General features: G+C 44.8%; 2 protein-coding genes across 2 annotated transcripts; one reads left to right on the top strand and one right to left on the bottom strand.

Moving 5' to 3' along the window:
- Nucleotides 1-1,532: 1,532 nt before the first annotated feature.
- LOC136552194 (E3 ubiquitin ligase BIG BROTHER-related-like) lies at nt 1,533-5,726 on the bottom strand. Its single transcript, XM_066543732.1, has 7 exons — nt 5,384-5,726; nt 4,931-5,297; nt 4,791-4,840; nt 3,728-3,769; nt 3,504-3,625; nt 3,310-3,418; nt 1,533-1,920 (listed from the first exon to the last, which is right to left on the bottom strand). Exons 1-7 carry the CDS (start codon nt 5,618-5,620, stop codon nt 1,867-1,869), a joined length of 981 nt encoding a protein of 326 aa, XP_066399829.1. The 5' UTR covers nt 5,621-5,726; the 3' UTR covers nt 1,533-1,866.
- Nucleotides 5,727-10,011: 4,285 nt separating this feature from the next.
- Nucleotides 10,012-12,404, top strand: LOC136552193 (uncharacterized). Its single transcript, XM_066543731.1, has 5 exons — nt 10,012-10,413; nt 11,060-11,180; nt 11,305-11,580; nt 11,724-11,786; nt 12,008-12,404. Exons 1-5 carry the CDS (start codon nt 10,136-10,138, stop codon nt 12,098-12,100), a joined length of 831 nt encoding a protein of 276 aa, XP_066399828.1. The 5' UTR covers nt 10,012-10,135; the 3' UTR covers nt 12,101-12,404.
- The last annotated feature ends 437 nt before the right edge of the window (nt 12,405-12,841 follow it).

Below are 12,841 nucleotides of genomic sequence, written 5' to 3'. Positions count from 1 at the left end.
GTGGTTAGGTGGCTTGCAATCCTTGTGTAGAGGTAGAGCAAAAAACTTCGCTATTTAATTGACTAACTATTTGCTCTAGTAAATTTATAGAAAATTTAATTAGGCTATTCACCCCTCCCCCTCTAGCCATTTGGGCCTTTCACCATGCCATGCAGTACAAGTGCGTGCAAGCACCGATAGCTTAGAGGTATGCAAATATTACTAAACTCTAGGCCTAAACTTATTGATATGCAAATCCCAATAACACTATAACTGAATCTAAAGCAAGCAGTAAAGCGGTCTCTGACTAGACTAAATACTAATCCAAGCACTTTTGCTAATTGACTAATCTTCTCTAGTTGCATGTGGTGGCGAGAGCACAAAGGAATGACAACTCAATTATAGCTTCGGCAAACCCTAGCACACACCGAATGACCAACCAAGGAGGAAAGCCCCAAATCAACCAACTAGGCGTTGGTCAGAAGGGCTGCCACGACATAGAGCATCCTCTTCTGGGCATGAATCCGATTTTCATCAATGTGAATAGTAAATGGCCCAGCAGCTTCCTCTTTTGATGCTTCCTGCTGCAGTGAGCACCTAATAGCTTCGATGATCACATTGGAGAAATCCAGTGCCCTACCACGTGGACTAGCTATTCTCGACCGTTGAAAGTCTCTATTCAGTGATTCGTCTAATGCCTCATGGTTGGATTCCGGTGCACGGTGTTGGTTTAGTCTTCTCTGGACTGAATTTCGGTGGACGGCGTTGATTTAGTCTTCTCTGGACTAGTTCCCCAGCTTCTTCCGCTACCGCCAGTGCACTGCTTTGCCACGCATTGGAAAGTACGTAAACCCTACTCTTGACTAAAGGCACATCCATCATCATTGTACTCCTCACAACTCTACCTATGTGCTTCTCTTCACACCTCATCATAGCATGGTGACTCACTCATATTTTAGATGTTTCAGTTATCTTAGGGTCCATTTAGTTGGGCTTTTGGCTTTGGCTTTTTGCCCCCAAAAGCCAAAAGCCCAACCAAAGGGGCTGCTTTTGGAGGCTGTTTTTCCGTAGTATATTTTTGAAAGCTGATTTAACCCTGCTTTTGGCTTTCTGCTTTTCGAAATTGGTGAAATAAAAAGCTTTTCTATAGTTGTTTCAAGAGAGATAAAGATAGAAGGTATATTTTATACTTGTTTAACCAAACAGCTTTCAGTTTTTCTACAGCTCACAGCCCACAGCAGCTTTCCCACAGCTCACAGCCCACAGCAGCTTTTTCCCACAGCCACAGCTCAACCAAACACACCCTTAGTGTTGTATTATGTCTAAGTGTAGTGCTTACTGTCTTCCTGATGCATCACAATTGCATTCAGCTTGCATTTGAGAGGGGGGGGGAGGGTGTTAAGGGCTTTATTGTCCTTGTATGTAAACTACTATAGTCTAGGGTTTGGGTCCCTATTGTACAATATATACCCTCCAGAGTTGATTCAATTCAATGCATCTAAGTACACACCCATCCTTCCTCTCTTCTTATTCTAACAATAAAACATGTAGAATTAAGAAAAAATGCTTTATCACCAGTTAACAAGCAAATATATACGATGATCATGCGATCAGTAAAAAGAATGACTAACAATATAATATAATTGGCATATCTTATGGATCATACAACAGCCATAAGGCGTCCGAAGGGAACTGAGACCATAAGCGGCAAGGCCAATAAATCCAGTGAGCAGAGAACCAGGACAAAATTTTAGACTGACAAGAGGATTATTTCCTGATCTCCTTGCATGTATGTAAAACGTTCTGCTTTTGTTTCGACAATACAGATGCTGCAGTGATGCCGCTAGTTATTCCCATCAATTGCCCAAGATGGCCATCTGAGAGCAGTCATGGCTCCTTGTTGCCCGAGGTTGATACTTCTGCACTGCACATTGGGCATACCTGCAAGAATCAGGGGGGTATTTTGTCACATTTTGGAGCAACGAAAACTGTTGTTCAGAAGTATCCACATCATGTTGATTGGAAAACATGTTCAAATTAACTCAAGCCAGGTGGTGTGCATAATAGAAGTTACTTTTCAAAGTAGGGGTTGACATGGCATGATCAGCCTGCAGGAACGCTGAGATACATACTAAGAATATGTATACGGCTACAACCTATTTGCAAGATAAGGATCCACATAGCAGAATCTGCCATTGTAGGAATGCTGAAACGGACTGACAATATGAACAGTGAATACAGCTATAGCCTATGCTAGACCATCATCATCATCAGACTTGACCTGACTACAGCTGTGCAGCAATTACAGCGGTTTTGCCAGCCTCAATAGATAAATAAAACTTTATAATCTTTTGAAGGCACTAAGTTTTCTTGATCAACTTAAAGAGTATCACAACTCAATACCGATTAAATAAAGAGAAACTAGTCGCAGGCAATAATGATGCTACTACTACTAAAACACTAATAGAAAGACATTAAAGTTTTAACAGACTGGACTGATTTAAGAACAAAGGTTGCTGAACTACTCTTATTTCAAAAAGAGTAAGGATATATTTAACTAACATGCAAATCTACCCAAGATTAATGTGGCTGAACATACAAAAGTATAGAGGTATTTTATATATAAACCTATATAATATATCCCCAAGTGTCCATTGGTGAGCATACCAGCTTCCAAGGTTTGTTGATTTGCTAAGCTTTCAAATCTTCTTTTTCCTCCACCACATGGCATACCCAAATTTCAATACCACAACAACAAAATTACATGAATCCGCATGCCAACGTGACGGAACTTCAGCTAACCAAAACATCACTAGACCATGACAGAACATCGTAGGCTCCATTACGACTAGAAGGCTCACAACTTCGGTCTGATACAATGTAACGGCACCAGACATCTTGACCGCGATTACAAATCTAGGGACTATGTCAAGCAAATAACAGAATATTCTTACTTCAAATGGATAGATTGCTGCCCTGTTACTGCAACCCTCAAAACTATTGACATTCCATGTTTTATATGCAACCAATTTTTTAAGGAAAAAATGATGAATAAAACACAGCTGCACAACTAGAATAAGAAGAACAAGAACATCAGTTGACAAACCATTAGCCTGCCAGCAGCCCACAGAAAAATCTTAAGCTTTTTATTTTGACTAGAAGTTACCAAACATAGTATACTATACAGACTAGTTGTGATGAAAAAGATACATGCGCGTGTGATAGTCTGAGATACTTCACAGAATCACAATAGTATTTAAGGACCAACGAGTTAATGAAATGAACTTTCTAGCCATTCAACTATGTGGAGCCTAAGAAGGTCCAGCATACCTTATTTATTTGCAGCCACTGGTTTATGCATTCAGGATGGTATAAGTGCTTGCAGGGAAGTGCAATCAAAGATTCACCCTCCTCCAATTCCACACGGCAAATTACGCATCTATCAACAATAATGATACATCAGGACTTCATATACAAAACATAGATCATTAAGAAACTATAAAACTTCAATTATTTGCACATACTGCTCTGTGTTGCCATCCTGAACATCTTGCATCTTGTATGTTACTGAAGGTAAAGAATCAAGTGTATCAGCAGAGAGACCTCTGTTTTCTGTGCCAACTACTTCACCCAATGCGACTAGCTCCTGGTATCAACATGAGAACTATTAACATGACATATTGATGTGTGAAGCTTCAAATGAGGGGCTTGGAGAACTAAGGATAAGACAACAAGCAATGTAACTTGCCTCATAAGAGTACTCGTCTGGATCAACCTCTTGCCATGCCTCCTGGGTTTTCATAAAAGCATACAGAAGTGTAAGTTGTGTTTATCATTCATTATAGTTGACTGATTACAAACAAGTACGAAAGAAAATAAGACCAATATGTGAACAAAGACATAAATTTCCCCCATGTAAAAACAGTAGGAATAATTGGGAAATATGCCAACCATCCCTAGAGGACTGAGGACAATAGTAGTACCTGACTAGTAATCATAAAACTATAGATGATATATGTTGCTTCTGGATTTTATTGCTAGAAGGGCAGATAATTCAAGCTTACTAAAGAAAAAACCGAATCATAACTAAAACAGCGAAAGTAGATATGACTCCTTATTTAGATCCTGAACTCAAATCTAACTGTGAGAAAAAATATCATTTACAGCTGAAGCCAAACAAGAAAAAACAAATGCAATCTAACTTAATAGCATTAGTCTAGTGTGGTTTTATTTACAATCAACATTTAAGCCGCCACTCACACTGCAACATCATTTCATTTTAATAAGTGAGAAATACAATTAACTAATAACACATAAATGCAACATCATTTCATTTTAATAAGTGAGAAACACAATTAACTAATAACATATAAAGGAGTAACTGATATTCCCTTCACTAAAAAAGACAAGGCAGACCCCTAGAATCTGTACAATCAAAATGCATCAATTTAGAAAGAAAAAGAGTATAGTCTGTACAATCAAAATGCATCAATTTAGAAAGAAAAAGAGTAGATGTGTTCCAGGTAGGAAATAACGTCAACAATCTATGAAAGGAAAGTACTATGGTATCAATAACCAACAAGTCAAAATTATTTTAGCTAAATCAATAAGCTATGGCACAACTCATGCTGACTGTTATGAAACATCATGCATGTTGCATTGATCAAAGAACAACTCCACTAGTTTGCATGCACAGAAATTAACAAAGAGCAGACTATGGCATTTTGTTTCTTATGAGACCATTAATTGCAAACTCAAGTGATCTTCCCTAGCAACAAAGGAATTCATAGCTAGATGAGATGAACCACAACCTGTGGGTCATTCACATGATCCTCCTCATGCTCCACATCCACTGTTCGCCCTGCACGGGAAAGCCAAAATTACAAACCAGCAACCAACTAAATTTTGTTAACTAAGCTGGGGTAGGGGGCAATGAATCGTATGTGCTCACAATCGCTGAGACCAGCTAGAGCCATAAGCCGCGCGGCGACTTCACGCTCCTCAGCATCCTGCAGCGCACGCGCATAAGCCTCATCGTCCTCAAACTCTGCGGGATCTACCTCCGGCTCCCCTTCTTCGTCCTCCTCGAACTCTTCGTCGTGGTCGCTCCCCTCGGCGCCCTCGCCCTCGCCCTCGCCCTCTCCCTCTCCCACTCCATCGACCGAGGGGTGCCCGTGGACGCGGAGGTGGTGCTCCAGTTCCTCTTCGTAGTCCTCCTCTCCCTCTTCGTCGTACTCGTAGCTCCCTGCATCAGAGCTCCCGTAGTCGCTGCCCTCGCCACCGGCCCCATTCATCCGGAGCAACATGTACGCCCGCTCCTGCACCGATCCGAAGCACGGGTTAATCGCCGGGGCAAGGAACCCTAGGAGCGGCCCCGAGGCCGCGAGATCTCGTCGTCGCTTACCTGCTCCTGCAGGACGCGAGCGAGGGCGAGGTCAGCCTCCTCCTGGCTGAGGGCCGTGAAGGGACGCCTGGCCGCCTCGGCCGCAGCCGCGGCCGCGGCCGCGGCGCCACCGTCGTCCGTGGCTTCGACAGCCGCCGCGGTAGGTGGGGGCGGATTCAGGCTAGGGTTCGAATCGGCGCTTGGCTTTTCGGGCCCGGCCCCGTCCCCGCCACCTCCGCTCCCCTTAGAACCTTCCATGGCGGCGAGCGAGCTTGGAGACAGGGCGATACGAGGAAAAGGATTAGCGACTCGAGTTAAGCCCCCGGCCCGGGAGGCGACGCGGTGGTCGATCTTGCGTTTTGTGTATCTGATGGCCGATTAGCAGTGTGGTTTCGGTTTAAACCGGAGCTCTGGTTAAGCTAATCACGCAGGTCCTCGGAACCGACTCGAGTGCGGCTCGGTTAGGTGTTAGTCTCTGACACTTTGGGCCCGAGATCTCCTAGCGCCACTCGTCAGTCAGAGAAGGGTGTTCATCTGTGGTACAGACCGTGTGTGGCTGGCTGTACGCCGTACGACGTCACCACGGAACGGGTGGGTGTTGATTTTTTTAACACTTTTTGTAAACTAATTTTAAATCTAACGTTGTTTAAATTTTTTTTTCCAAAACTAACACTTTTGGCCATGTCTTTTTTTCTAGCGCGGCGAAAAGTCTGTGCCGCGCCATGCAGGGGTGACGCGGCGAGAGGGATGACGTGGCGACGACAGGGGGCGCTGATCGGCGATGTGGCAGGGTCTGCCGCACCATCAATCTAGGCGCGGCACTGACGCGCTATGGAGAATGGCGCGGCGAGGCAAAGCTAGGCATGGCCGAAGCATAGGCCTGCCCCCGCGGCCTCGGCATGGCATCTAGGCCTGCTCATTGTAACGGTGACGCTGACAGAGCATGCGATGCCTTCCGGCTGCGTGTCCGATGGACGATGGAGAGAATTAATTAAAGAAGCCTTCGGCCATCATTGGATAATAGATTCTCCTTCCTGCCCCAAGAATCATCAGCCATACAACCGTTACGATCCAGTCCAGTCCACCACGGACTCCCTCCCTCCCTGCGTCTCCCAAAGGAGAGGATGGCCTGGTAGGTGACGTGACAGAGTTCCCGCGATCAGGCCACGTCGGTTTTGTTTCAAAGTTGGTCCGCGTGTCTGCTTTTCTATTGATCGATTTCTACTGGAGTACATACTGTATGCGTCACGTGCTGGGCCAGCTGAAAATGACACTGCGGGAGGCTTTCCGTCCCCTCCAACATCCATCGGACTGCCGAGCGGGTGGCAGCCTCGGTCCCCACAAAAGGCTAGACGCGAGGGTCTCGTCGACCAGCTAGTATGGAGTACATCTACAACGACTCCCGGTAGATGCTACTAGATCTGACTACAGCTAAAATGTTTCAATTCATAGAAAACTAGTCTATCAACTCGTGCTCTCGCGCGGGTTAGAATTTTAGAAGATATAAGTATTAGACGTTTTCTATGATACATCATTGCAGTACATAATACTTATATCTTCTAAAATTTTAACCCGTGCGAGAGCACGAGTTGATGGACTATTTTTCTAAAACATTTTAGCGGCAGAATTGCTAAACCTCAACCGGTTGATTTGGCCTCTCCGATCAACTGATTTTTGGGCCATCTGATCTTATGCGGACAAGCTAGCAGGGGGCGCGGCCGACGAATAGGTGAGGCACGCGCAGTCAACGAGGGCCGGCGGGGTAGCAGGTGCGGCCAGCCTCAGAGCTTGCAGCCCCGGCCATGGCAGCAGCCGACGGCCGACTACGAGGAGGCCAACGAGGAGGGCCACCCCTAGGCCGGATCACCGTTTGTGCTTCTTCTCTGGACTCAGTTTGCGTGCGCATTCGACGGAAGGGAAGGGAAGGAAAAGTGAGCAGGCGACGGAAGGGAAGGGATAAGGTTGGGGAGGTGGGTCCCACCATAATTTGGGAAAAAATGTTTTGAAATTTATGAAAAATTTGTGAATAATTTAAAATATATTTATCTGGTATCTGGAATTCATAAAAAAAATGAAAGTATTTCTGAAAAATTTGGCATATATTTGTATTATCTCCAAATTACACTACCGTGTTCAATAAATTACACTGAAGAAATCATTGTAAATCTAGTAATAAGACAATATAAATATAGCTAGAAGACATTGTAAGTATATGGAAAAAAATTCAATTAACAGGAGGGACGAAAACAACTGAATCAGATCCTTTACCTGTAGTCAGATCTAGTAGCATCTACCGGGAGTCGTTGTAGATGTACTCCGTACTAGCTGGTCGATGAGACCCTCGCGTCTAGCCTTTCGCGGGGACCGAGGCTGTCGCCAGCTCGGTAGTCCGATGGACGTCGGAGTGGATGGAAAGCCTCCCACAGTGTCCTTTTCAGCTGGCCCAACACGTAACACATACAGTACGTACTCCAGTAGAGGTCGATCGATAGAAAAGCAGACACGTGGACCAACTTTGAAACAAAATCGACGTGGCCTGATTGCGGGAACTCTGCCACGTCACCTGCTGGGCCATCCTCTCCTCTCGGAGACGCAGGGAGGGAGTCCGTGGTGGACTGGATTGGACTGTAAAAGTTGCATGGTTGATGATTCTTGGGGAAGGAAGGAAAATCCATTATCCATTGATGGCTAAAGGCTTCTTTAATTAATTCTCCCCATCGTCCATCGGACACGCAGCTAGAAGACATCGCATGCTCTGTCAGCGTCATTGCTACAATGAGCAGGCCTAGATGCCATGCCGAGGCCGCGCGGGCAGGCCTATGCTCCAGCCATGCCTAGCTTTGCCTCGCCGCGCCATTCTCCATGGCGCGTCAATGCCGCGCCCAGATCGGTACCGCGGCAGACCCTGCCACGTCACCGGTCAGCATCCTGGTCGTCGCCACGCAATCCCTCTCGTCGCGCCACCATGCATAGCGCGGCATAGGCGTTTCGCCGCGCCAGGGAAATAGACGCGGCCAAAAGTGTTAGTTTTGGAGAGAACATTTTAAACAGTGTTAGATTTAAAATTAGTTTACAAAAAGTGTTAAAAATAAATAAAAAATTCTGGGTGTTCACCTACTCGGCTAGAAAGATCTTGTCACCGACCTGTGGGGAATATGTGTTTGGACCCACGTGTCATTCATATGCCTAAATATTGATTTCAGAATTCTCGTTGGGAAAAGGTTAAGCTCCGGTAGAATCTTGCACATTCTGCTGCTAGTGCCAACTTTGTGATTCGTGCCAAACTAAAAACAGCCAGCTCCAATTGTTTCAAAAAAAATGGTAAATCAATGAGTTTTTTAATAAGTGGCTAAACAAAGTTAAGATCAAATTTGTTGGATTTTTCTAACCGTTTCTAAAATCTTACTCCTAGAAAGAAGGCAATTTTGCATCAAGAATTTCGGCTATTTCCTAATCACCATAACCATTTTTTGTATTTTCTTTCTCTCTTTATATATTTTGCATCATGAACCATGTCCTTACTCTTCCTAGACCTGAGCAATTTGAGCGCGACTCGAGACTTGTGGGTTTTGGTTCACCCGCGAGCCTTAGTGAACAAGGTCCAGCTGTCCAGAATTTTTTTTCTCGGCTCGAACCCGGCCCAGAGTATTTCTTTTATCTTTTTTTTCCAACTAAAAAACCACGAGTGACCCGTCCAGACCTGTATCTAGCCCAAGCCTGGCCTGACTCACCCATGGGACGTGGACATGATTTTTTCGACTCGAAATAGCCGAGATTTTTTTCGGACCGGCTCAGGCTCCAAAAATGCTCAGGTCTAATTCTTCCCCACGTCCTTCCACTTTTTCACGCTACTGGAAAGTTTTTCTCGAGTATGGAAGTATTAGGAGTTGGGGTTATTCTACCCAAAAGAATCAAAATTGAGAATGAGTTTTGGAAAGTATTGGAGATGCTCTTAGCAGACAGAAACATGAAACATACCCTCGCTCCTCATTCTGGGAACATTCACATGCCTACAGTAAAAAACATTATTATTAGTAGGGCTCCATGTTCCCGTTTCCTTTCGAGGACATGGCTACTAAGGCTAGATTTGGGATAGAGAATTCAGTTTATGCGACAGATATATCAAGTGAAATACACCTTGGCTTATTTTCATATGGGTCCATGAACTAAGCATGTGTTAGGTTTATGAGACTTCGTGAGATAGATTAAATCCATCCCTTCCCATTTTCGGATAGAATGAATCTATTTCATGTTTAGTTAGGTTGGCCAGGTTTGGAAATTGGAATAGGACTCCATACAACCGTTGGCCACATATTTCTAACTTGTATTAGTACGTCATGAGTCCGGATTAATTATGGATCAAGAGTTACGTGATGGCACTTTGAGAAATAAAAATTTGCCGAAAGAATCACTTTGCTCTTTAATATTAAGCATAGATGTATATAGATATATATAAAATGGTGTATATTTTTTTGAGGAAGTAAAATGGTCTTAATTCGGGCCAATCTGAAAAGCCCACCAAACCTTTTGGCCTATTTCCTCAGAGAAATGTGATTGTTGGTCAGAGACATAAAAGTGGGCTTTATCGTGCTTGATTCCACGGGGCCCAGTTCAGCCCAGCAAGTAGAGGAGCCGCGTGATGAACCAAAGCCCTAGCTCGGCTTACTTTCCTGCCCGTTCACCACCGCCTCCACTCGCCAGTTCTTAACGCGCCCGCCGTCTCCTCCGCGGCTCCGGCCTCCCGTCGCTGCCGCCGCCCACCCAGTAATCAGGATGCGGGTGAAGAAGCGATCGAAGAACCGCAAAGCGATCAAGTTCTACGCCACCTGCTTCGGCTTCCGCGAGCCGTACAAGGTCCTCATCGACGGTACCTTCGTCCACCACCTCCTCACCCAGCGCCTCCTCCCAGCCGACGAGGCTCTCCGAGACCTCCTCTCGGCCTCCAGGACGCCAGCCCTCTTCACCTCCAAGTGCATCAACGCAGAGCTCAGGCGACTCGGCAAGTCACATGCCGAATCCTTCGACAACGCGCAGCTGCTCACCACAACCAAGTAGGTATTCCTTCTTTTCACAGTTCTGTCACCGTTGCAGTTGCAGCCAGTACCATTCTTTCCTTTTTGTCAGCCCCAAACCTCCAATTGTGCTCCACCTTGACTTAATCCTGTTGCTGCCTGGCTTAAAATTCACCGCTTGATTTGTGCTCCGGCACTTCTATTGCTTGTGAGGCTCGGTGGTATTAATTTGATTTTGTCAAAGCCAAAGAAAAACCTAGAACATCGTTCAATTCAGAAATGTACTCACATGAACATAGTTACCAAGTTCATACTTCAGAGAACCAAATTATAGTTCTTGCATGCTATCTTGGAGTCTGAGTAGCCAATTTGGTTCAATCGAATTTGGTTGTCTGGAAGTGGAACCTATGCTGCAGTTGGAATTTGGATCACTTCAGAATGCATTTTTGTAGCCATTGTTTGGCCCAGGACCTGTAAACTGGTTTTAGGTGTCATGACGTACATCACTGGCTCAACATTACAATGTAGTAGCTCGGTGCATTTAGTTTTGTGCCATTCTCGAATGTGGTCTTTCAATCCCAGTTTGAATTTTGCAGATGGGACCTATATGAGTTTGATTTCTATCATATGAGCCTAATTATGAGGCATTGACTTAGTGTTTTCCTGGATTTCACGGTGTTACCAGGTGTGAGCATGACAAGGTGGTCAGTGCCGTGAACTGTGTCATGTCACTGATAGGTGATAAAAATCCTGAGCATTTCTTCGTTGCCACCCAGGATCCTGGTCTTCGAGAAAAGTTACGAGAGGTATCGACAACCCTCATCTGTCGTGTGTAAACTCTACTTCTTTTTAAGAAAATCATGTGGATCATATCTACGACCTTGTCTGGGTCGCAGTAATTTGCTCATGTACTTGTCTGCTTCCATGTAGATTCCTGGGGTTCCTGTGATATATGGTCTGAAGAACTCCTTATTCATAGAACAACCCTCTGTGCAGCAACGCAAGTTTGCTCAATTGGATGAGGAGAAGCGTCTCAATATGGATATATCTGAATACAAGAAGTTACTGAAGGCTGCATCAGAAGGAAAGATAGCTGCCAGTGAAAATGGAAGTGACAAAGAACAACATGAGAGGCCTATCAGTTCTCTTGTAAAAAATGCTCTTGGTGTCACTGACAAAAGCAAGTTTAAAAGGAACAAAGCAAAGGTTATATTTAGAGTCATTGCCTTTTTGGTATCTCTTGTCATGTGATTGACTATATCCAGTGTTTGTTATCTAGTAGGCATCAACAGCAACTGAGTTCACTACTCTATTTCTTGTATTAAATGTTTACAAGTATCATTATGCAGGGTCCTAACCCACTCTCCTGTAAGAAGAAGAAACCAAAGCTCCCCACAGCTATTCAAAACCAGGTATTCTTTGGTAATGTGAATCATATGTACCTCTCGTCATTTTGTGACATCAGGTTTTGTTCTGTCAGATCTCTGATGTATGTTCAGAGATTGAACTAAATGTAATATAACTAAACATTTGTAATTTATTATTAGATCCAACAGTGTTAAAACTTTGCTGTGCCTCTCGTTTGTAGTTGTATCAGGACTCACAAGCACTGATGACAACATCTGTTCTGCAGGTAGTTACGGCTGATGGCGAGGCGAAGAGAAAGAGGGTTCGGAAGCGGAAGAGGGGCAAAAAAGATAACAAGCAATTGGAGAGTGCGCACTAGAAGGATGGGCTTGCGTAGGAAGTTTCAGTGCTCTTGCTAGACAACCATCCTGACTCCGGAGCTAGTCAACCAGGGAAGACTTCCTTTCTCCCACAGGATTCAGGATGTCATGCCATACCATGCTCATTACATGTTGAAGATGTTTCTTGCAATGTAATACTTGATTGCTTATGCTGATCGTGGATCCTGCTCCAGCTGAAAAAACAAGCCGAACAAACCGAATATGGAGTAAGCCGAACTGGGGCCGATGTTACTGGATACCTTTTTGTAGCAAATGCAACATTAAATATTTTTTGAAGCAAAAGTTTGATGCCAGTAGCTCTACCAGGCTCCTGTTTGCTTGGCTACATATGTCTTAATTATAAGACGTGCTTGTGGAGGAAGGGCGGGTCCTGGTGTAAGCGGTAGAGTCTTACCGCCTGTGACTGGAAGGTCCCGGGTTCGAGTCGCGGTCTCCTCGCATTGCACAGGCGAGGGTAAGGCTTGCCACTGACACCATTCCCTAGACCCCGCACAGAGCAGGAGCTCTCTGTACTGGGTACGCCCTTATAAGACGTGCTTGTGGAGAGGAAGTCATGAACTGTTTTAACTGGAAGCAATTGTCCATCTCACAGCCTCTAACTGTTTGGAAGTTGTTGCCATTGGACTCTCCCACCAGTCCATCTAACAAGCTAAAAAATAGCGTATCCCAGTGCAGAGAGCTCCCGCTCTGTGCGGGGTCTAGGGAAGAGTGTCAATGGC

This window comes from Miscanthus floridulus, chromosome 4, assembly GCF_019320115.1.
Source record: "Miscanthus floridulus cultivar M001 chromosome 4, ASM1932011v1, whole genome shotgun sequence".
NCBI classification, from domain to species: Eukaryota; Viridiplantae; Streptophyta; class Magnoliopsida; order Poales; family Poaceae; genus Miscanthus; species Miscanthus floridulus.
The sequence above is the reverse complement of the archived record's forward strand: the minus strand, read 5'-3'. Positions and strand labels throughout refer to the sequence as shown.